Below are 24,359 nucleotides of genomic sequence, written 5' to 3' on the forward strand. Positions count from 1 at the left end.
CATTACACCCAGACAAACTCACATTTTAAAGCCACACCAAGTTAGATTACACACAAATACACAATAAAATTGGAACGCATATACACACATATGCACTAATGCTAGCTGTACTGTAGCTGGTCTCAGAGCCTTTGTCATATGTCAGCACTTCTCTTGTCACCCCTACTCAATGCCTCCCTGCAGCTTCCTGACTTCTCTCAGCTCTGTTAAGCTGCTGATCACTTAGTTCCACCATGACACCATTTAGACATAATTTTCCACTTGGCTAAATGGGGGAATGTGGAGCAATCAGTCATAAGAAGCCACCATACTACGCCTGGCTGCGCCTCGGGGCAAGCAGAAGGATCATTGCCCATTTAATGGAATTCAATTGATGAAAAAGGGAAACTCCATTACGCTTTCTTTAACTGTTACCAAACTGGCTTGTGTAAAACTGACATATATGTTTTTCCTCTGTGTATGTTTAAATTCCTCAGGCTCAGGCTCCTGTCGGTTCAGTTACTCAGACCCCAGCATCATTGTGTCATACAGCCTAAGTGGTAATGCCAACGCCTCAGAGGACTGGATCACACTGGAGAAGATCAGGTTTCTCTCCTTCTTCACTTCTTCCTTCTTCCTTATCCATCCCACAGCTATGAACACCTGCCCCCTCCACCAATTTGTCATCCCTCTATCTCTCTGTTGTTTTGTCAGCTTTCTTAATACTGTCTTATAATGAAAATGAATAGTAACTTCATGTTAAGCTTTTGTATAAACCACAGAATTCAACTCATCAATCAACTATTACATGACTTGGACTCATCTCATTCATAAACTTGCTATTATAACAGCATGCAAAATCAGGGCAATTACATGAATATAACCACTACACAAATTAACCAAAGTCCTCATTTTGTATGTTCTCCTCTAGAGCCCCTACCAACAGCAGCACCGTGGTCCACATGCTTCCCATGCCACAGCTCTCCAGGGCTGACAGCGTTCGGCTCCGCTGGTCTCAGGAGGCTCCCCAAGGCCCTGAGGGGTATGAGTCCTGCTGGGGGCTGGACAATGTCCTGCTGGTCAATGCTGCCCACAGAGCTCCCCTCATGGAGGATAACTTGGACCCTCCAGACACTGGAAACTGGCTTTTCTTCCCTGGAGCTACTGTAAAGGTACATTTACATGGACTCCATACACATGGCTTCCATTAACAAAAGGTCAAAGCTGTACGGCTGAGATTTTTTTCAATCACTGCTTTGGAGAAGTGTTACTGGTTGCATGTATTAACACTTGTCTATTAATTGTTCAGCATGCCTGTCAATCTGAGGGCAATGCCCTGTATTTCCATGGTGGTGAGGGAGTTGGCCACAGCTTTGCCTCTTCTAGAGACATCGACCTGCACCGGGAGGAGGGAAGAAGCTACTGGGAAGAGGACTTTGAGAGCCCACCCTCCAAGTAAGTCAATACTCTGGTCTCATTTAATCTCTCACCTCCTTAGTGCATTATTTTATCTATATTTATCTCAAGTAACAAGTGCTTAACCAGCGCACATATAAACACAGTACCATAAAATACATAAAAAACAGTTGCAGGAAAAGAAGTACAACAGTATTAAAATGTCAATCTATATAGATTTACAACTCTTTTAAAAGCTTTTTAAAATGTCGCTCTGACTCTGATACTTAGGAGTAGTTTGTTCCACAGTGATGAAACTAAAATAGTAAAAGCTTGATGCCTCTTTTTCTGGAACCTGCATAGGGAAAAGAGAATTTGGTTGCCAGACTTGTGGCAATGGTCTTTTGTGTGCTAAAATATATAACAGTGCAAAATCATGGAGGCTTTAAAAGTAATCAGAAGGATTGTGGGAACTAGTAGCTGAATATTTGAGGCACATACTATATAATTACATCATCCCTGTTGTGATTCCAGACGGGGACCGTTATTGCATGTCATAACCTTTTGCCTCGCCCCTCATTTTCCTGAAATAAAAGATAAAATTATTTTAAAATAAGAATCACTTATAACCCCAGACAACATTATCACTTATGACTGTAGCATCAGTGAGGGGCCACATGATAGCTGGGAAAGAAAGAGTTTTTGGTACGATATCAGTGTTCTGGTGCTGTTTTGTGTGTGCATTCATGCACTTGCTTTGACACCTGTCACTTGTCATATGTCAAGTGATGCGACATGCAGCGTGTTGCACAAGTTCAAGTCAAGCTTGGGGGCTGAAGCAGGTGAATGCCATGCCTCTGACTGCTACAAAGACAGCAGTCCATCTGTTCAGAATGAGACAAATATACATACACACAAACACACCCACACTGGACAGCAGTAAGCGAGGAAACACTGTCAGAAGCACTGAAGGAGGTAGAGAGATAAAAGGAGAAAAATGATAGATGGTGTTACTATCAGGTAGTAATTGACAGGCCTCATGCACCAGGTCTGTCAGTATGGCTATCCATCAATGAGAAGGACCTGAAACAGGAAGTGTTATTTCTCCGGCCGCCCCGCACCCTCACACCTCCCTGCTGCACCACATGCTAGATCTCACCCATCAGGCATTATGGGCTGACACATGTGTTGAGGTAGACAGGGTGAATTTTTGTGGTAATGGTACACTTCATTAAGTGTCATACAATATAACCCAACACTAGCTGTGACAGAAACACCAGCCTACACACCTCATGACAGAAAACAGAGAGAAAAAGGGGAAAGAGAAGGGGAGACAACGGGAAAGAGGGGAGGGGTAAAGAAACACAGGAGGGCTGACACACTGAGTTAACTTCTGTCAGTGCTAATGAGGATCCTCTCTCCACTGTGCAGAAATATGCGCTGCATGTGTGTGTCTCTTCTATGTATATGTCCTCTTCCAGGTGATTTATGCTGTATTCCTGGCATTGTGTTTGTTTACCAGCAAGGTGTAAATTACAGCAACTGTTTCCTGGTTTCAGTAATACTCTGGGACATGCTTTGCAAAAGAGGCAATCTATAAACATTTATATATATGTTCTTTGTGTGCCTGTATGCTGTGACATCAGTGAAGTGCTGATTTGGGTTTAGTATTTATCTTATATGACTTGCTACTTCCAACTACCAAATAGAGTATAGAGAAGTAACTCTTGTATTGTCTTTACTATTTGATTGATAAAGCAAATACTTTACTTTTCCATTTTTACTTTACTTTGCTAAACTTTCTCTCAAGAATGAATTGTTTTTGTAAGCTGTTTTCAGGCATAAACCAACTAATTATAAAAATATGATTTAAGTACATTTTAAAATGCATCATCTGGAATGCATCATCTCGAATGGTGCATTTTAATGTCTCTATTTTAACAACATTCATAACTTTAGAGTCTAAAGTTATGAATGTTGTTAAAATACAAAACTATTATTACTATTATTATATTATTATTACTACTATTACATCACACATGTCAGGTATTGCCTTGTTTCCAATATGAAAATAGGGCATTTTTAATTAAGTACATTTTTGTGTTTTGATGTCGTTCTTTATTTACTAAACCAGCTCACCCTGTCTGTGACTTTTTTTTATTCAGCTGGGACATAGAAGGAGCTGTCTATGGGACCCAGTGTGGAGAGATTGAGTCGGGCTCAGCATTAGTGTTTGAGAGGGAGGGCCGAAGGAGAGTGTGCACACCCTACCTCGACACCACATCTTATGGAAACCTCCGTTTCTACTTTATTATGGGTATGGAAATACTCCAACTTTGATTTTTATTCAGGTTAACCAATAGGTTAACAATATGTTAATGTAGAGCATTGCTTTGTATAGCGCATGAACTTGTAACTTGAACTTTTTAGATTTTGATTATATTTTTGTATATTTCATGATAATGGGAAGTGTGTTTTTGTGTAGGTGGTGGTGAATGTGATCCAGGAGAGTCCCATGAGAATGATGTGGTTCTGTACGGAAGGTCTGAAGGCAGACGGGAGCGTGTCGTACTGGATACTCTTCCATATTCTTCTTACAGGGTGAGATACAGTACAGCAACATGTCTATACAAACAGAAAAGATGGTTTTATTGTACTTTAGTAGTTGTAATCTACAGAAGTCAATCCACATATATTTGACTATTCACAATTATTTATTTTTTATTTGTGTTGTATAAAGTCATATCCACACAAAAAAACAGAACAATTTGCAAACATGCATTAATTATTCTGTGAACATTTACGCATTTTTGGATCCAGTTGCTTTGCACATTTATGGGTTGCTTCCTGTCAGTTTGTGGGCATATTTGTGATTCCTTCCTATTTGTTTCTGGATGTTTGACCACATTGCACAGCAGCTGATCTGTATGTTCTGCATCTGTTTTTTGAGTGTTGAGCCCTGTGTCTTTTTACTATATAGACCACAACCACAGGGTAATTCATATGACTAAATTTTTAAAAGTATTATTTAAATAGTTTTTGATCACATGTAAAGCATTTCTAAACACTTTTGAACATTCTCTGCCATTGTGCTGAACTGTCTTTTCTTTGTCACCCAGGCTTGATTGTTGTATTGCTTTATTCTTTCTGCCCTGCTCAATTTACTCCTCCTCCTCCATCTCTCCTCTCTCAGACTCCCGCAGTGGTATCAGTGGCACTGCCCACTGAGCTACAAACACCTGTCACCCAATTCTGCCTGGAACAGCGGTCACATGGGGGTGCCAACCGTCACGTATGGGCAGTAGACTTCATGCAGCTGCTTCCTGTACTCCCCAGCACCCACACACATGTTGCTCAGTTCTCCATCAACCTAGGCTGTGGCTCCTACCAGCCTGCCAACAGGTGTGACACATTTTAAAACTAGGTTAGACAGTGCTTTTATGTGAAAATATGGTCACTTTTTTTAGTTGACTTCATGAGATAGGGCTGGAACAAGGTAGACCTTCACACCCCAAGTGAGACACCCTAGATTCACTGGTGCACACAGGAATTGGCCAATCTAAGAATAAGGGCACAATCACAGACACCAGAATAGGGGGGAAAGAAACCTTGTGTCCCCTCACTTTCAGGTGTTGTGGATATAATGTGGTAACATCTAAGCCTTCTCTAACATGTTGGACCTTAAATCCTATAATAATCACAATACATATGGCCATGAATATTATGGCTGCCAGTTCAGACTAGTTTAAATAATTGGAGCACCAAATACAACTTTGGATTCTTTTTTTGTGACGGTGCATCAGCCAGCACAAGCAGCACATGGACAGTTTGGTAATTTCCTAACCTTGAAATTTGCTTTGCCCATCTGTGGTATTGTGGTGCCCAGCACTGCATGACGGTGAACTGCCGGGAAGAGTCACATCTCAGAACCGCATCTGTTTCTGGAGCAAAGTCACTCCAGTGCCACTTTGGTGATTTTGTTAACAAAAGTAAACTAAATACTTCATAATACTTTATATGTGCTGCAATAAACGATTAATGCTGGACATATAAATAAGTTATTTCTACTAAACCCTCTCCAACCAAACTCTGCACAGAAAATAAGTTTAATATAGTTAAAGCACATGTTTTGGTCTGTAAATTAATGTGGATGATTTTTACAGTACATTTTGTTGACAGCTGTTTTATACTGTAATAGCTTCTTTAGTTAATTAAATCTCTGCAGCATCGAAAGCTAGCAGGACTTCAGCCCTCTGCAGAAAAACCACACGCACTTGTACACACATCAGACTATTCTGCCTGTTTAGACGTTGGGTTGGCTTCTTTTCCAACTTTCTTTTCAGCAAAAGTAGCGTAGACACATTGCCGTGCAGATGCTGTTGTGTAACATTAATCACTAAACTATGAAACCATTTACGAGGTGAGATACATTAGAGTTAGGGTTGAAATAGCGTCAGTCTGATCATGACCATTACTTCATCCAAAGCTGGATGTTCCCTCACTTCAAACCTCATTCTGGCCTTGCTAGGCACAATGCTGTAATTCTCCTACACAGGAACATCTAGAAGAAGCTGGACTAATTTTTCTTCTAAGAAAAAGACTTCAAGGAGTGTTTTAAGATCATGTAACATTATTTCTATATGAATTTGCAGAGATCAGTTTTAATAACTTGTATGGGGGGGAGGGGGGCGGGTAAAGGGACAGAGTCTCAGAAGACACCATTTTCTCTTTTTTTACCTAATAGGTTCACAGCAGTTCAGTGACTTCACACTTCTTGTAGTTAAAAATCAAATTATGCTGCTGAGATGTTGAGATAAGATGTTCCCTGTTCTTTTTTCATTAGCGTCAGTCTGGAGTTTTCCACTAACCATGGCCGCACCTGGTCTCTGCTCCACACTGAGTGTCTGCCAGAGCTCTGTGCAGGACCCCACCTACCTCACAGCACAGTCTACTCCTCTGACAACTACAGCGGGTAAGAGTGACTCTGCACATCTACATACCGTATGTGTGACTGTATATATAAATCATTGTGAATGGAAGTTTGCATTAACAAACTGTGTTGCGTCTCTCCAGGTGGACGAGAATCTCTATCCCTCTGCCCAATGCTGCCTTGACAGACACCACGCGGTTCCGCTGGAAACAGTCCGGCACTGGATCGAACAACATGTGGGCCATAGACAACGGTTAGAACTATAAATACAGGTCACATCGTACACTCTCATGAAATGTTTTCCTTGTCCTGTTGAAACCACCAGAAATAGCTCTAAACCTATTTTCTACAATATTTTTACTGTACTGTCTAAAAAGAAAATATAAGATAAATATTTTTATAAACACTCATTTCCATGCATGTGTCTTTCTTCAGTGTATATTGGTCCAGCCTGTCTTCGTTTCTGCTCTGGAAGAGGACATTGTTCTCGCACAGGCTGCAAGTAAGGACTTGCTTTTATTAAACCAAATAAATCCAATGTCTCTCCTTCAAAATGAGTCTGCTCATTTTTCACCTAATGCCTCGCAGCACCAATCACCATTCAAAATTAATCAAATTGTATTATACTTATGATTTATTAATGGATTTTCATTATCTCTGTCTACTTTTTCTCATTTATATCCTTTACTCTTTTGTTATGCCTCTCCTCTCTCCTCTCCTCTCCTCTCCTCTCCTCTCCTCTCCTCTCCTCTCCTCTCCTCTCCATCTCACAGATGTGACCCAGGCTTCAGTGGTCCAGCCTGTGAGCTTGCCTCCCAGACCTTCCCAGCTTTCCTGTCAGAAGGTTTCTCTAGTCCACGCCTCTCCTCGTACCACAGCTTCTCCTCACTTCGTGGGGCTGAGGTCAGCTTCGGCTGTGGTGTGCTGGCCAGCGGCAAGGCCCTGGTCTTCAACAGGGACAGCAGGAGACACTTGGTAACAGCTCCGCTGGACAGTTCCCAGGCCAGGTAATGGGAGAACTGATAAAGAACTAAATCAGATATTTCAGCTCCAAAGGAAATTTCAGGAGGTTGAATGGATGTCATCACAGGACTTCAGCTCCTCTACTTGCAGTTTAGCTCATTATTACTTGTTTGATATACAAGACACAAATACAGACATAAGCAGAGACATAAGGGACTGCATATGTATACAGTATATATAAATATATACAGCACCAGTCAAAATGTTCACATTCCCTTAAATGAGAAAGTTTGTCCAAACTTCTGACTGGTACTGTGCATTCCCCTGTTCTGCTGATTTTGCTATCTGTATATTTCTATGTTAGACTTTGGCTTGTCTTCTTCAGGTGTCTTTACTTCTGATTGATACTGCAAATGTTCCAGTCAGTCAGCTATCCACTCTCCTCTCCTCCTGTCAATCGCCCTTTTCCTCATACTCTGTGTTCCTGTGCTGAGAGATGGATTGTGATCATGGGGAGGACTGTAGATGAGAGGAGAGATGAAAGCAGAGGATAAAAATGTGAGAGGGAAAGATAGAGAGGGAGCGATGAAGTTAGATATGGCATCTGTGTTAGATTGATTATGCCTGTTGCGGCTCTCAGTGTGCCACCTGATGGCCATATTTAATGCCAGTTTCCTGGCTGATTGAGTGAACAGCTGCCTAAAAGTGGAAACTGCACTGCTAATGAAAGCATAGCTCAGCCAAGGACAGAGAGGGCTGGGGGTGGGGGGTGGGCAGACTGAGACAGATGATGGAAATTATAATAAATATTACGTTAGTATAGATAATAATATGTGTGCCCAAATGTTGATGAGTCCATGAAAAAATGGAAAGTCATGCTACATGACTGTTTACAGTAAACATGGATTCAACAATATGAACTCTGACTGCCATTCACTCTTTCTCTCTTACTCTTTTTTGCATCCACCTCTTCTCATCTAATTTTGTCCTCATTCATTTAATCATCTCATCCATCATTCTGCCACATCCCTCCCACCTCGCTGCTCCGCATGACTGTCTGTTTATCTACCCTCTTATGCCTTTCTCTCTCACCTCTCCTTTCTCAACATACTTGATCACCTTACTTTTCCTTCTTATCATTTATCAACCTCCTCCATCCTTTTTCTATGTTTCTGTGTGTGTGTTCCTTTTCTTACACTTGATCCACCTGCTGCTCTCCTTCTTTCTACAACTGACCATACTCTTTCTTGCTTTCAATTTCTTTCATATTGTTACTTTTACTCCCTCCAGGTACCTGCAGTTTACTCTTCGGTTGGGCAGCCGTAGCACCCTGAGCTCATGTCCTGCCCCAGACCAGCCAGGAGAGGGCGTCCTGCTGCATTACTCTTCAGACAATGGCATCACCTGGACCTTGCTACAACACTATGCTTACCAAGGCTTCCACGAGCCAAGGTACATCCTGTGTTTAGCGCGTGTGTGTGCACACGCTTGCATGCTTGTGATTCCATGACTCCACAGAGACACTAAGACTGCATTAACACACACATTTGCACCACTAATGGTCTGCTGGAGGTTTAAGCTACTGGGACCCATTGAGTCAATTAGTGTCATCTATGTGTGTAATGAAGACAAAGTGGGCTGGAGTCCTACTGCACAGGCCCAGTCTCAGAGCTCTTCATCAGCACTAGGAAGGTCAGCAAGATGCAGTGAGTCAGGGACATGGTCTACACAACTATCTAGTGCAAAGGAGCAAGTGCAGGTTGTCACTACATCAACATGTCTGTTAAAATAATGTACGAATCAGCATTAGTGTCGACATAAAAAGTATTTTTGGCTAACATAGGCTATATGAAACAAAAATGTGATGTGATATTGTAGTTATACATCCTAGTAATACTGACCATCCACACTGTGTAAGAATCTATTTAAGATCATCCAAGTGTATATTATATACAAACAGCAGACTGTGATCATGTGAGGTTTAGATCCAAGTCAGAGCCTTAGTCAGAGAGTCGCAGTTCACTTAGCCTATGTGATTAATTCCAGATGAACACTTTGGCATTATGGAGTCTTTTCCAAACTACATCTCACTATACTTACATTTGTGCAATTGTGACCACAACACATGCTCTGCTTACATCAAGCAAACTTAACATCTTGCATCAGTAAAGTTCATTTGAATCGTTTATTCCTCTGAATAGGATTGTGTCAGTGGAACTACCATCCGGTGCTCGCAAGTTTGGCGTGCAGTTCCGCTGGTGGCAGCCTTACCATTCGGGCCGCGGCCATGATGTGTGGGCCCTGGATGAGATCAGCATGACCTCTGTGTTGTTCAACACCATAAGTCTGGACTTCAGCAATGTGCTGGACGTCACCCAGAGTCTAGGTTTTTATCTTGGCCATGTCCAGCCATACTGCCAGCATGACTGGACCCTCAGGTAGGATGTCTAATGCTCTAATACAGATAATGAACTGGTCATAATGGAGTGGTGGTATTTATATGATTGCAGTTACATTGCTCATACACAGTAACAAATTACAAGAGACACAAGTCAACCTTGTCACAACATATTAAAGACATAGAGTTGTAACACTTAGACACAAACTAACACATATCCCAAGAGGTCATTTGTGTTTCACAAGAACCCACCCAGCCATTAAATAAAAAAATGTGTTCAATAAAATTGGCCAATTATATAAAAGGCTAATCAGAAGTAAGGCGCCGGAAAATTGGCCCAATAAAACAAATCCCAATATGTCAATACATAAGAAATGAAACCTTAGAAACAATTCTAAAATGATACATGTGCAATTAATCAGTACACATTATGTCAAAAAACACAATTTATATCTCAGTCAGCAGGAAAGTATCAGATGTTGTTTAAAAGTTTCACAGCTCTAAGCACAAACATTTCCGAAATTGTTCTGTTGAGCATCGTTCCTTTAACTGGTCATTGAGCACACTTGTTCGAGTGCTAAAAACAGGGGATAACCTTCAAACTGAGGTGTGATTTGAACTCTCCTTCTAGTTCTTTTCACAAAAACCTTATATGATGAATCAGAAGTCAAACCAATCACAGACATTTTTATATAATAGCAGTGATCTTGTTTCTATAAGTGGCATCAATGCTGTTACCCCAATATGCTTTTGTTTTTTCTGAAATTATGTCCACTGTGGCAGTTAGAAGTGCATGCTGGAACCTGGGGAGCTGAATGAGATAAAAACAACACTTAGACTCAGCATTTACTGTTATTATCTCTTTACTCAAGAACTTTTAAATTTATAATTTAAAATAATGATTTGACAGACACTATAATCCCGTAAAAAAATGTCTTTACAGAGTCACTATAAGATCATGTGCTGCAGCATCTAATGCATGACATCCTCTCTTCCTTTATGTTGTTCTTCAGTTTCTCTGGTGAGCCCAGCCCTGGCTCCAGTATTCGTTATGTGGAGACCCAGTCAATGCAGATTGGAGCCTCCTACAGTCTGCAGTTCTCACTGGTCATGGGCTGTGGTCGTGAACCCTCCCCTCACATTGACACACAGGTCCGCCTGGAATTCTCCACCAATCACGGCCTCACCTGGCACCTGGTCAAAGAGGTAAGGAGCATGAAACATATTCACCCTTGCTTCTACATATTAAGTGATTGTTTACAGCCTTTTCACAGCCTTGTACACACCTTGTTTATGACTTAGGGTTAAAACTTGTAGAAGTCATCCTGGAGAGAAACAAGGAAATATATGATTTATTCATGATCATGAATATTAATTTACCCATTACAGCCTCAGTAATAATTTGTAAATAATGAGAGTCCTTAAATGTGGCACTTTGTTTCAGATGAGAAATTATCACAATTACTTTTTATCATCCTACTTTTAGCAAATACATCGCAATACTTGAATCAGCAAGCAGATTATCTTCCCATGATTCAACAAAGATTCTCTGTAATCACAACTGGCTCATAAATATTCATAAAGCACCAAAGTATCTGCCAAGGTTTTTATTGCCTTTGGAATTGAATAGGGCGTAATGAGTCTTCCATCAGTGAATTTTCTTTAATTCTCTCATGTGCATGAAAATGCAGTCATCTGGCAAGTGCAGACTGTAACTCACTGAATGTCCTGTACTGTTAATCCTTGCTTGCCTTCCAAGTGTTCAAGGTCAGGGATACTTAATCCTGCATTAGCCTTTTATGTGCATATATTGTTGGGATGATGAATCCTCGGGTGTGTCTGCAGTACATTATGCTGGTTTTGAGGAATTTATTGCAACACAAAGTCCACAATAATTAATAAAATGGCTTGTTTTATGGATTCTGAATAATCAACATTAAGCAATGCTTTTCACCCTCAAAATACAGTGTATCATATGTTATAAACCCTCTTTTCCTTCATCTAGGCCTGTCTGCCTGGCATGCCAAGCTGCTCTGAGTTTACAGCTCCCAGTGTCTACCACCCATCAGAGTTCAAAGACTGGAGACGCATTACTCTGTCTCTTCCTCAGAAGACATGGTAACACATATCTGTACATCTGAAACAGAAGAAAAGATTCACAAAGTGCCTTCCGGGATAATATGTTCTCAGATCTTAGTGTTATTCTGTTTTTTGCAGTTAATGACCACAATGTGCAGGAGATACTGTCAAATGTAACATAAAGCTGAATAGGATAACCCTAGAGAGCATCCAAAGACATCCTTCACACACTTCCACACAAAGCTACAGACAAGTGCACAATCTATTAGATGTCCATCCCTGTTTAAAAAAGTAGACAGTGAAAGAAAGACATTCCACAACATTACTGTATTTCAGCAACAAAACTTTTCAGAGGGAAATTTCTTCCTGCAGGTCTATGATGCAAAATGCTCAAATTCACTCCTTCTCTTTATCTCTCACACGTGCACACACACACACACACACACACACACACACACACACACACACACACACACACACACACACACATACATCCTCTCAAACATTTAAAACAGTTTAAGGATGTAGTTTTGGTGCAGATGTCCAAACAAGAGATGATATTTCTAAAAATGTATTTCTAAAAATGTCAATAAAATTAAACGCTTCACAGGCCATTGACATCTTCTAAGTAATGTAAAAGAAAACAAATGGCATTTGTCTGTATTGTTTCAACGTAATTGCAAAACTATTCAAATGAAAGAAAAACTACAGCAGGAATCCAGCACTTTGTGTTTTCCATCAGAATGTATGGTGATGTAACCACAGCCATAAACCAAGTTACGGATAGGTCTGTCTGTGCTTCAATCTGACACACTATCTGTTCACTACTCATTGTCAGGTGCCAAATGTTGCTATAATTATCTGGAACAAGATAGTTTTCCCAAGTAAAATGGAGTGCTCCTTCAGATCTGCCCTCTGGATTACACTTGTGATACCAGTGATCTGAGCTGCTGTGTGAGCTCAGCTTCTGGTTTAGCTGTCAACTACTGACACACTGCCAAAGCTTTCCAAGGAGTATTCTGCATTTGCCAAAACGTAGATTCTACTTACAATGTATTAGTCAAAAAAGACAGTAACTACAATATTTAGTTTTGCATGGGGTATCGAACCAGGTCACACACTGAACCAGTCATTCTGTACTGAATATTTCATGAGGATTATATATACCATTACAGCCATAGCTTGTACATATATCAACTCAAATAATCACATAAACCTTCTACACATGGCACTATGACCTCCACCTCCATTTCATTTTGCTTGCCACCTCCTAAATAATGGTGGTCTAATCTCCTACGGTGTGTGATGAGAGGTCACAGGGTCATGGACGTAAATGATAATAAAACAGTCGTTGCCTGCTCTGTATGATCAGGAGGTGGTCAGAGTTGATATGGGTCACTGAAGCAGTGAACCAAGAAGCCTCACTGCTATATAACACCCAACATACCTGACTATCTATGCTTCCAATGCCATTTGTCATTCCTGTACATGCAGCGAACAGCAAGCATGGAAAGCCACTCACATGCACATGCAACCATGCACACACACTCTGCACACATATCCACAGCCTTCAAACCTCTAAGATGATGTGATGATGTTATTGCCCTCTCTCCGACATTCATTTCACTGCAGGACACACACACACGCGCACACACACACACACAGGAAAACACACATGTGATAAGGTTAATCTGTACCTGCCTGAACACTAAATCCACAAATCTCTATTCCCATAAGAGAAGTAGATTAGAATATAACATCACTATGTGGTTTAAATGCAGGCAATCACTGTCGGTCAGTTGATATCTGGGATCATGTTATGTACTTTTACCATTAAATTACTTTTTACTATGATTGAGCAGTCAGTTCATAGATGAAGATAATGAAATTTTTTCTTCAATCTGTGTCCATTATAGTCAGCCTAGACAGCATGAATCTGATTTAAAACTAAAACTATATCATATCTGAGAGTTAACCGATGTCTGTGCTGTGTTCAGGTCCAGTGCAACGCGGTTCCGTTGGATCCAGAACTACTATGGAGAGCAGGATGAGTGGGCCCTGGATGACATCTACATCGGCCAGCAGTGTCCTAACATGTGCCATGGACATGGATGGTGTGATCATGGACACTGCAGGTGTGCCACCACATACAGATACATACAAATTACATTTCTTCTTCATAATAAAGCTTACATAGGCCACAAGTGAAAATGAACACATTCGACCTCTGACTATAAAAGCATTTTACCATGATAACATACCATGAGCTGTCTTCTATTGCAGGTGTGACGATGGTTTTACTGGAACAGATTGCCAGCCCTCCTCCCCTCTCTCCTCCAGTGTACTCTCAGATTTTGAGTCCCAGGATGCACTACTGGCCACATGGCAGGAGGTGATCGGTGGAGAGGTGGTCACCCCTGACATGGGTTGCGGAGTAGTCTCATCTGGTTCGTCCCTGTACTTCAGCAAGGTAGAACAAATAACTTCCAAACATTACAATTACTTTCCTGAAGGAGGTTATTTTTTCAGCCCCTTCTGTTTTTGTCTTAGTTAGCAAAACAACAATTATTTTTCATGGAAAGTTTCGTGATTAGTTTGTGGTGCAGATCCAGCAATTTCTTAACATTTTCATATTTTTTATACAGTACTGCAATTACTTGAAAGAATGAAATTTGGCACATGAACTCTATGCTTTTCCCAGTGTGTATTTTGATGCAAATCCAGATCCAGATTAAAAATGTAAAAATATTTTATATGAGTATTAGATGACTGTGATGCCTTTTGGAGGTATGCTAATTACTTTCTATTTTTTACTGCCAAACATTTCTGACCTTCAATCTCTAAATTACTAACCCTAACCCTCAGAGAAGATATAGGTTTCATTTGATCACATACTTGATTCTGATTGGATGGAGTGTGTGTATAATTTTTAGACAGCTGCACATCTCTGATGTATTGTAATAGCCTCATCACTTTTCTTAATTAGTACACAAAGCTGGAACGCTACTTCTTGCAGTTGTTACAAGGAAGCATCTTCTCTTATTTCTTGTAGTAATAAACATTTGACAAATATGTCAGCACGGACCTTCCATTTAAAGAGTGTCTTGCTCCAAAATACAAACATATAAAATACAAAATATTTAGTTGACAGGAAAAGGGAATTATTAAGTATATGTGTGACAACAAGTCTGCTTATAAAAAAGAATGCAATTAATGTTGTGCTACTCACCATCTTAATATGTGCATGTGTTTGTGTGATTTCAGGCTGGACTGAGACAGTTAGTGAGTTGGGACCTGGACACTGAATGGGCAGAGTTTGTGCAGTTTTACCTGCGTGTGGGCGGAGACTGGGCGGAGTGTAACCAGGCAGACAGCAGGGAGGAGGGAGTACTGCTGCAGTACAGTAATGACGGAGGCATCACCTGGGGCCTCATTGCTGAGATGTACTTCACTGACTTCACCAAACCTCGGTGAGAAAGATCTGCTTTCACAGTTGCTCGTACTCTGTTTAGTAAAATCATTACTTATGTGGTGATTGCTTTTGTTGTTAGAAAAACCTCCATTAACAAGACACTCTTCATCTCCTCTTCCCCAGTTTTGTCCACTATGAGCTTCCCTTGGCCTCTAAGACACCCTCCACACGGTTTCGCTGGTGGCAGCCTCTTCACTCTGGGGAGGGCTATGACCAGTGGGCAATTGATGATGTCATAATTTTGTCTGAGCGGGAGAAGCACATCATCCCTATGGCCAATCCTACTCTGCCACAGGTCTGGAAACAAACAGTTGGAGGAATTTTTTGCTAGTGTGTGATTTGTGTTCTGACCTCGTGCAGCAGCTTCAGTGTCATCTTGAGATATTACTTCTTTTTATTGTAATGGAAAGTGTCAGCCAAGCTGAGATAGAAGAGCTATAAAATCTTGTATCTCTCCAAAACTGTATCATTTGTCTTATGAGAAATAGGTGTTGCTGCAGACGCTGGTACCTGTAACACAAAACACTACACTAAACTCAGCTGTCTTCTGTCTCTACAGAACTTCTATGAGAAGCCAGCATTCGACTACCCTCTAAACCAGATGAGCGTGTGGCTGATGTTGGGTAATGAAGGCATGGAGAGGGAAAGCAACAACAGCTTCTGTGCCCCGACACCCTCTGCAATGGTCTTTGGGCGTTCCGATGGGGACAGGGTGGCTGTCACCAGGGACCTGGCCCTGCGCCATGGCTACACCCTTCAGTTTAAGGTACTCTCGTGCAAAGTAGAGAAACACATCATGCTGAGTAACACAACTCAACTTTATTTTGTCTTTATCAGATTTTAATAGTTCCTGAATTTTATGGTGCGTCTACTCCACTGTTTCCCTTACTAGTTGAACATAGGTTGTGAATCAGAGTTCAGTGCTTCCGCCCCAGTCCTGCTGCAGTACTCCCATGATGCCGGTCGTACCTGGGCCTTGGTGAGGGAGGGCTGTTACCCAGGAACCCCAGGGGCAGGGAACTGTGAGGGCAGCGGCCGTGAGCTTAGAGAGCCCAGTGTGTACAACACTGGAGATTATGAACAGTGGACCAGGGTCACTGTGGTCGTACCACGCAATGTTGCAGCCAGGTAACTATGGTAATAGACATGCAATTGGATCTGCTAGGTAGAATAAGTGATTTTATGCATTTCTTTTACATGAAATATTTTTGCTTAACCGTTGAGTAGCACAGTTTAAACAACCACTGTATGTTTTTCATTCCCTCTTCCTCACTCTTCCCTCCTTTCCCCAGTAAAACCAGGTTCCGCTGGTTCCAGGAGAGCAGCATGTACAGGGACGCCCCTCCTTTTGCCTTGGATGGAGTCTACATCTCTGAGCCCTGTCCAAACCACTGTGGGGGGCATGGAGATTGCATCTCAGGAGTTTGCTTCTGTGATATGGGATACACAGGTAGAATGACAGATAGGGAAGGAAAAAATACCAATATTAATCAAAGAAAAATGTCATATGTGTATCATTATATAATATACATTATGATTCCCTTTTCTCTCCATAGTGGAACAGGATAGTTGTGTCCCAGCTGTAGCCAGTCCCACAGAGCTGACTGAGGGATTTGAGGGGAAGCTTAGCCCACTCTGGCAGAGCCTAAGTGGAGGACAAATTGGAGGGGGCTGTGGCATAATTGGTGAGGGCAAGGCCCTTTACTTCAGTAGCCCTGGTAGGAGAGAAGCACGCACAGTGCCTTTAGACACCACCAACACACGGTGAGTATAATTCACTCTTTAAAATTGTCGTTTTAAGCACTGGAGACCAGTTAAATTTGCAGCTTGTTTAGAGTGAAATTTAGTTATATTACTGTTTACACACAGGTTGGTCCAATTCTACATTCGAATTGGGAGCAAGAGTTTGGGACCCACTTGCACCAGACCCCGCTCCCGCAATGAAGGTAATTATCAAACTACATTGGTAGTATGCCAGCACTCTCCTTACTGTGTATTGAAGTCCCCTGCTGCATTCATGTGGCTGCTTGTTAACAGTACAGTAGTTAGCAGCTCCACATCTGATCTGATCAGTCCACCACTGGCTTGCCTCTCCACCTGTTTCTCCTCACTTTGTATCTTTGATCAGCCTTGTTATCCAGTGAAAGCTGTGTATCTGCAGATCTTGTCTTCATTGTCAGTGTTTTTTTGTTTTTAATAGAGAATCAAAGTCTAGCGTTGTCAGTTCTATTCTGTTCACCAGTCAGCAGATTGTGGAGTCGCACCCTGCAGCATTGCTGAAGGCTCTGTCTGATAATTGTTTCACTGTCAGATAAAACTCTGCCAATATCCTAAACAGCTTGTCTATAATAACCAGGGCTTCTGTACTATTGTTCATTTCTATTGAGTTCTAGTCTTTCCTGTCTTTTCACTCTCTTTAATCTACGCATGTTGTATCTGTAAAATCTTCTCCTCTGTCTAAAAGTGTTTTCCACTTTTCTGTTGTTCAAGGTGTACTTGTGCAGTTTTCAACCAATAATGGAGTCCAGTGGCAGTTCCTGAGGGAGCTAGACTTCAGCTCCTTTCTGGAGCCCCAAGTGGTGACCATCGAGCTGCCACCTGCAGCCAAATCCCCCTACACAGTATTTCGGTGGTGGCAGCCACAGCAAGGTTAGTACATAATTTGGGTGTACAGTACCACAGAAAAATACAATACAATACAATTATTTCTAACTTCTTCCTCTCTATCCCTGTAGGGAAACACTCTGCCCAGTGGGCTCTGGATGATGTCCTGATTGGTATGAACGACAGCTCCAGAACAGGTTTCCATGACAAGTTTGACGGCACAACACCTCTGAGACACAACTGGTACCGCATTCAGGGCGGGGAGGTGACTGTGGACTGTTTGTCACTGGACACGGCACTTACCTTCAACTCTGAGGCCATTGATAGTGAGTTACACAAACACAATGCTGCATATACTAAAAGAAGAGGGCTTATGACTGGAGGGTTGTCAGTTATAATCGCTAGACCAGCTCGGAAAATGAAGGAGTAACTCTCTGCTCCCTCAACAATCATTGTCAAGTGGCCCCTGAGTAAGACACTTAACAGCTAACAGTGTCAGTGAAGCTGCAGTGTTTGTAGTGAACAGCCCCTTATGAATGTGTTAAAAGTGAATGAAGGCAAAGTAGGCGCAAAACTGCTCATTTGACTTAGCATGAAAAAGTGTGGGGGGGGGGGGGGATAAAAATTATGCATACATGTTCATGGCTAAACACATCCAGTATATCACAGACACATATTCACACACATATACTCGAGCAAACCACATAAATGGCCGAACAGCGACATCACAGTATCACACGCACAATAGGCTGAAATTGAATCACCCATTTACTGTGGTGCCATGGGTCCTGCATTATTAATGACAGCAAACCTGATTGAACATCCTGCCTGTTATTTATGCTAGCATCAAGCTGTGAGCAGATTTACTTTGCGCAAATATTACATTATAACTGGGCCCATTCATTAAGAGTGCACAGCAAGAGCAATTTGGCAACACATTTATAAACATAAAGCTCCCGTGTGCCAGTGTGATCATATAAAGCACCGATTGTCAAACTCGATGACTGCGTTCATATCCGCTGAAATGTCCTTAGTTATACATATTATTACCAGAGCTTTATTTGCATTTGCATTCGGACTTGTAATAGCTTTGTTTTTTAGGTGAACACTTTTCATTTAATACTTTATTTTAGATGTTGTTATAAATATTAAAATTACTGAAATGATTATTCAGTTATTAAAATGGTAGACTATTTTTTCTGTCACTCAACTTATATAATATAATTCCCTAATCATTGCAGTTTTAGTTTACATTGTAACCTGGCATAGACACTAGAGTCAATAAATGCCAAAAAATGTAATGTTGCTTTTACACTGTGCTTGCAGAGAAGCCAAGGTATGCAGAGAGCTGGGACTTTGAGGTCTCAGGTTCATCCTTCCTGCAGTTTGAGCTGAGTATGGGCTGCAGTAAGTCCACTTCATTTTCCCACGGTGTACGGTTGGAGTACTCCACAGACTGTGGTCGTCACTGGTCCCTCATCACCCCAGAGTGTGTTCCCCCAGCTATCGGCTGTGCCGGTTACACTCAGAGTTCCATCTATACCTCAACCCAGTACAAACACTGGAGGAGGATCACTGTCTACCTGCCCAGTGCTGCTAAGTATGTCTTTTTTACTGTTTTGCCCCAAATTAGTAAAGAAATATTGGTATATTTGCTGAAACTGCATTTACACCAGAAGTACCACTTCTCTGAAACTTGCTGATGAATCCTCCAGCTCCCCCAGAACTCGTTTCCGTTGGATCCAAACCCATTTCACCCCTGGGGCTGAGGGTTGGGCTCTGGATAATGTATTACTTGCGCCTGGTTGCCCATGGATGTGCTCAGGACATGGTCTGTGTGACAACGGACGCTGTGTGTAAGTAAAACTAGATTGTACAGACAGCTGATGAATTTTAATCTTTGCCTATTTTTATGCTTATTTTTGCCTATATGTAAGTTTTCCCTGACTTTTTCTTTGATACTAACACAGGTGTGATAAGGGTTATGGAGGGGCACATTGTGTGCCCTTAGTCCCCCTGCCATCTGTACTGAGAGAGGACTTTAATGAGAACCTGCAGCAGGAGACCTGGCCTGAGGTGTACGGAGCAGAGAGGGGAACTCTGAGTGGAGAGCCTCTGAAATCTGGCACTGCCCTTATTTTTAAAGGGGTACGGGTCTTAAAAATCTTGCAGAAACCATTCAGTGTTAGAATACAACTATATCACAGAGCCATAGTTTTAAAAAGATCACTAACCGGTCCGAACTGAACTTTGTTTGCAGGATGGTCTGCGTATGATAGTGTCACAGGATCTGGATTGCACAAACACTCTCTACATCCAATTCTCATTCAAATTCATCACTAAAGGTACCAAATACCTAACTGTTTGGTTTGGTTTAGTTAAAATGTATTTTTGTTAAACATGAATTAAACATTTTTCATTGTTTTTGTAATTGTTCACCTTGTGGCCTTTTCTAGGTGTCCCAGAGCGCTCCCACTCAGTGCTGCTGCAGTACTCGGTAAACGGAGGAATCAGCTGGCTGCTGTTGGATGAGTTTTATTTCCCAGCTTCCACTGACACTCTGTTCCTCCACTTGCCGCTGCCAGCCAGCGCTCAGACCAATGCCACCCGCTTCAGACTTTGGCAGCCTTACAACAGCGGTGAGTGGACTTCATCATTAACCAAAACCTACTCAAATAACTGGTATAATTATCCTTTTCACTTCTCTCTTATCTGTTTATTTTTTCATTCATTACTGCACTTTTTCCATCTTCCTCTTACTTTCCTCTCTCCTTTACTCTTTCCTACTATCTTGTAACAGTAATGTGATCACATTTACAATTTCCCAATTACACAGCCATCCCCAAGCCATATTCCCAGAGTGAATATGTAATCATCTCCACATTTTTATGTCTTCAGGTAAGAAGGAGGAGGTGTGGGTGATAGATGATCTCATCATTGATGGCAGCTCCTTACACAACCCACCAGTAGTTATAGACAGCTTTGAGGAAGGCCCCAATGAGTCCAACTGGCTGTTCTTTCCTGGGGGAAACACAGGCCTCTACTGCCCTTACCAGAAAACGGGCCTGTAAGGAATAAAGCACTTAACTTTGAATTTTTGCAATGACAATGTCTTGTTTTGCATATTATGTTTTTATATAATGTCTGAGCCCAATGGTGATAAAATCTGCAAAAAGATGTTTTTATCCTTGAGTAATCCTTGTGTTTGTGTGTGTTGCAGGGAGGAGGATGAGTCAGCCATGGTGTTTGTCTCCAGCGAGCTTGGAGAGCACTCCATTACCACCAGGGACATAGACGTAAATGAGAACACTATCATCCAGTTTGAGGTACACAAACGCAGCCTTGATGAGTTTCTTTTTCTTTATTTTCTGAAAACAATTCTAACACTCATTCAAGACATAAATCAGTGCTCGTCAGCCGCTCCCTCCACTGTTGGTTTGTGGAAAGATGTGGCCATAAAAACGTACTGCAGAGCAATGACTAATCCTGTTTTTATTTGTTGCTTGACCCATCATTATATTTTGCATAGATCAAATCCTGTACTTTCTCTTTTATGTCCCATACAGGGGAAGTGATGGAGGGTGAGAGGGGTGGGGAATGGGAGGGTGTTAGGTGTTCCTGAGCAATGTGAATTGTTTTATGTTGAATGACTGACTGCCCAAAAAATCAATGAACACTGAATTAAAAAAAATAAATAAATCAGTGCTTGTCACCTTACTGATGTCGTGTATATATATTTTATGTGTCTCCAGATTAATGTGGGTTGCACAAGTGAGAGCTCCTCTGCCCACCCAGTACGTCTCGAGTTCTCACGGGACTTTGGTGCCACGTGGCACCTTCTGGTGCCCCTGTGTGCCGGTGGGCCCCAACCCTCCTCACTATGCTCCACTGAGCTCCACCCTGCCAGTATCTATTTCCCCGGTACAACTCAGGGCTGGAGAAGAGAGGTCATCCACTTTGGCAAGCTGCGTCTCTGCGGGTAAACTTGATTCACCATTGATTCATACAGAAAAAAGAAAATGAAACAGGGAAACTTTTTAAAATTCAATTCAGATACTACTTTTAATATGCTTATAAGATGATATCTGTTTCTCCCTTGTGTCCCTACAGTTCAGTGAGGTTCCGTTGGTATCAGGGTTTCTTTTCAACCGGTTCTGCTCCTCCGACATGGGCACTAGACAATGTCTATATAGGTCCGCAGTGTCAGGACATGTGCAATGGCCATGGAACCTGTGTGGGTGGCACCCACTGTATGTGTGACCCTAGCTACTCTGGACCTGACTGCTCTGTGCCTGACACCCCCAACCCTGACTTCCTCAAGGAGGACTTTGAAGGTAAACCAACATCATACCAAAAGCTCACAGGAAGTGTATTGTTAATATATATGTGAATGAAGGACAGTAGTTGATTTATGTATCTGCAGAGTAGTGTTTTGATAAGTCAACTAATCCAACTATGATTTTTTACTAAAGTTGATTATGTGGTCATTACACTGTTACAGTAGCTTGAAGTAGTAGTAGTTTTGCCTGAAACAGAATATTATGTGTGCTGTTTAAGTTTAAATGTTACATGTAATATTGTCTTTGTGTGTGTTTGTGAACATTCGTATTCACTTCAGGGGGAGCTGTGGATGCTGAGCGTTTCAGATTACTGAGTGGTGGTAAACCATCCAGGAAATGTGGAATCATGTCCAGTGGGAACCACCTGTTCTTCAGCGAGGACGGCCTACGCATGTTGGTCACCAACGACATGGACCTGTCCAATGCCAGGTATAGTCACATCTAAGCACTGCAATTTCACACAATGTCTCATTATATTTCACACAAGTACACCTTTAAATTGATGAGGTACTGTTGTCTGTAATAACCTCATGTGTTCATGGCTGGTATCGGCAGGTTTGTTCAGTTCTTCCTGCGTCTTGGTTGTGGTAAGGCGGCTCCAGATCCTCGCTCTCAACCTGTTTTACTTCAGTTTTCTGTGGATGGAGGGCTGACTTGGGGCCTCCTCCAAGAATTTCTCTTCAGCAACAGCAGTAATCAGGCTCGCCTGGTGGCTCTGGAAATCCCACTGCGTGCCCGCACCCCTTCCACCCGCCTCCGCTGGTGGCAGCCCACTGAGAATGGACACTTTTTCAGCCCGTGGGTCATTGATCAGGTAAATTGAGCGAGGACAGGAACCACCCATTGCAATCCATCCATCAATCCATCCATCCATATATCAGTCTTTAAGTAATTCCCACTCAAGCATGGGATCATCATAGCTGTTATCCACCTAACTTTCATTCATTCTTTCATCCTTCCCCTCTGATGGATTCCCTTTTGAATGTACAGTCTTTTCTTCTTTCTCCTCCTCTGTCGATTAGACATAAGCAAACAATCGTATCATTCAATTATCTTTCTCCAGGTGGTGGTAGGTGGCAGCGCCAGTGGCTGGGGGCCTCTGGAAGATGATTTCTCTTCAATCGATGGACGCTCATGGCTCCTTCACCCTGGAGGAACCCGGATGCCTGTTTGTGGCTCGGATGGACCTGCTTTCGCATTCATTGAGAAGTCCAACACTCGCTATGCTGTAACCACTGACATCAGTTTGGGTCAAGATGCTTTCATCCAGTTTGACTTCTCTGCCTCCTGCTCTGTCACCAACTCCTGCTACTGTAAGTATAAAAAGTGTGAATAAGGCATGATTATTGTCTGTATGGAAGAGTAATGAGAGAGAATAGTAGTATGTTCAGTGCATATTATATTGAAGTATTTTTCATTAGTTCTCAGATCTGATCATCTGATCACAAGTAAATCAGCCATCTGTAAGAGTGTTAAACAGAACAGAGAGTTAAACAAAGATGTTAACATGAAATAAGGCTGCACATTCTACAGTTTAGACTTTCAGCAGTTTGTGTATTTGCATTTTCATGAATATGCAGGATGCTGATAATTGAGTCCTAATTAGTAATTCTCATTTTTTCTCTGCAGCCGTAGAGCTGGAATACTCTCTGGATCTAGGCCTGACCTGGCAGCCGGTGGTCAGAGACTGTCTGCCGACAAGCCCTGACTGTTCTTCTTACACTCTGCAGCGGCTGCTGGTTTCTGATACGTACAACAAGTGGGGCCGTATTACCCTTCCAATCCCATCATACGCAAGGTCAGCACCGCCCTGGACTTGACTCAGACACATGGAAAAACTTTTATTGCATATAACAACAGTGGCTGTGGTGTAGCTGCCCCTATGCAAACAGTTATACATTCTGATACAAATCAGTAATACAATGTCAGAATTTACTGATGCTATGTAAAGTATTTTTAACTTAATCTATGCTATATATCCATGACTTAAATTTATGTCTTTAGGTCTCCAGCCACAAGGTTCCGCTGGTTCCAACAGGCTCCCTTTGACAAGCAGCAGACCTGGGCTCTTGATAACCTCTACATTGGAGATGGCTGCCCAGATATGTGTTCTGGACATGGACGCTGCCAGCAGAGCTCCTGTGTGTAAGTTGCAGAAGTCTTTTTCATGCACACACTAATGTTTTATTAGAAATACCT

General features: G+C 41.9%; 1 protein-coding gene across 1 annotated transcript in view; it reads left to right on the forward strand.

Moving 5' to 3' along the window:
• Positions 1 to 24,359, forward strand: part of reln (reelin) — a 96,182-nt gene that overhangs the window by 60,263 nt on the left and 11,560 nt on the right. Inside the window, exons 9-47 of the mRNA XM_053319240.1 lie at positions 477 to 585; positions 911 to 1,151; positions 1,289 to 1,434; positions 3,540 to 3,691; positions 3,860 to 3,975; positions 4,568 to 4,776; positions 6,218 to 6,346; positions 6,448 to 6,557; positions 6,740 to 6,806; positions 7,078 to 7,311; positions 8,558 to 8,719; positions 9,469 to 9,705; positions 10,679 to 10,871; positions 11,671 to 11,783; positions 13,742 to 13,879; positions 14,028 to 14,214; positions 15,009 to 15,214; positions 15,340 to 15,511; positions 15,776 to 15,982; positions 16,109 to 16,344; positions 16,509 to 16,666; positions 16,773 to 16,980; positions 17,086 to 17,162; positions 17,707 to 17,865; positions 17,952 to 18,146; positions 19,147 to 19,420; positions 19,536 to 19,676; positions 19,791 to 19,968; positions 20,081 to 20,165; positions 20,277 to 20,459; positions 20,719 to 20,887; positions 21,041 to 21,146; positions 21,573 to 21,799; positions 21,931 to 22,154; positions 22,439 to 22,589; positions 22,716 to 22,974; positions 23,224 to 23,473; positions 23,790 to 23,958; positions 24,165 to 24,305. Of these exons, the coding sequence (XP_053175215.1) occupies positions 477 to 585; positions 911 to 1,151; positions 1,289 to 1,434; positions 3,540 to 3,691; positions 3,860 to 3,975; positions 4,568 to 4,776; positions 6,218 to 6,346; positions 6,448 to 6,557; positions 6,740 to 6,806; positions 7,078 to 7,311; positions 8,558 to 8,719; positions 9,469 to 9,705; positions 10,679 to 10,871; positions 11,671 to 11,783; positions 13,742 to 13,879; positions 14,028 to 14,214; positions 15,009 to 15,214; positions 15,340 to 15,511; positions 15,776 to 15,982; positions 16,109 to 16,344; positions 16,509 to 16,666; positions 16,773 to 16,980; positions 17,086 to 17,162; positions 17,707 to 17,865; positions 17,952 to 18,146; positions 19,147 to 19,420; positions 19,536 to 19,676; positions 19,791 to 19,968; positions 20,081 to 20,165; positions 20,277 to 20,459; positions 20,719 to 20,887; positions 21,041 to 21,146; positions 21,573 to 21,799; positions 21,931 to 22,154; positions 22,439 to 22,589; positions 22,716 to 22,974; positions 23,224 to 23,473; positions 23,790 to 23,958; positions 24,165 to 24,305 (6,718 nt within the window). The remainder of the gene's footprint in view (positions 1 to 476; positions 586 to 910; positions 1,152 to 1,288; positions 1,435 to 3,539; positions 3,692 to 3,859; positions 3,976 to 4,567; positions 4,777 to 6,217; positions 6,347 to 6,447; positions 6,558 to 6,739; positions 6,807 to 7,077; positions 7,312 to 8,557; positions 8,720 to 9,468; positions 9,706 to 10,678; positions 10,872 to 11,670; positions 11,784 to 13,741; positions 13,880 to 14,027; positions 14,215 to 15,008; positions 15,215 to 15,339; positions 15,512 to 15,775; positions 15,983 to 16,108; positions 16,345 to 16,508; positions 16,667 to 16,772; positions 16,981 to 17,085; positions 17,163 to 17,706; positions 17,866 to 17,951; positions 18,147 to 19,146; positions 19,421 to 19,535; positions 19,677 to 19,790; positions 19,969 to 20,080; positions 20,166 to 20,276; positions 20,460 to 20,718; positions 20,888 to 21,040; positions 21,147 to 21,572; positions 21,800 to 21,930; positions 22,155 to 22,438; positions 22,590 to 22,715; positions 22,975 to 23,223; positions 23,474 to 23,789; positions 23,959 to 24,164; positions 24,306 to 24,359) is intronic.

The sequence above is a fragment of the Scomber japonicus genome, chromosome 5 (genome assembly GCF_027409825.1).
Source record: "Scomber japonicus isolate fScoJap1 chromosome 5, fScoJap1.pri, whole genome shotgun sequence".
Lineage (NCBI taxonomy): Eukaryota > Metazoa > Chordata > Actinopteri > Scombriformes > Scombridae > Scomber > Scomber japonicus.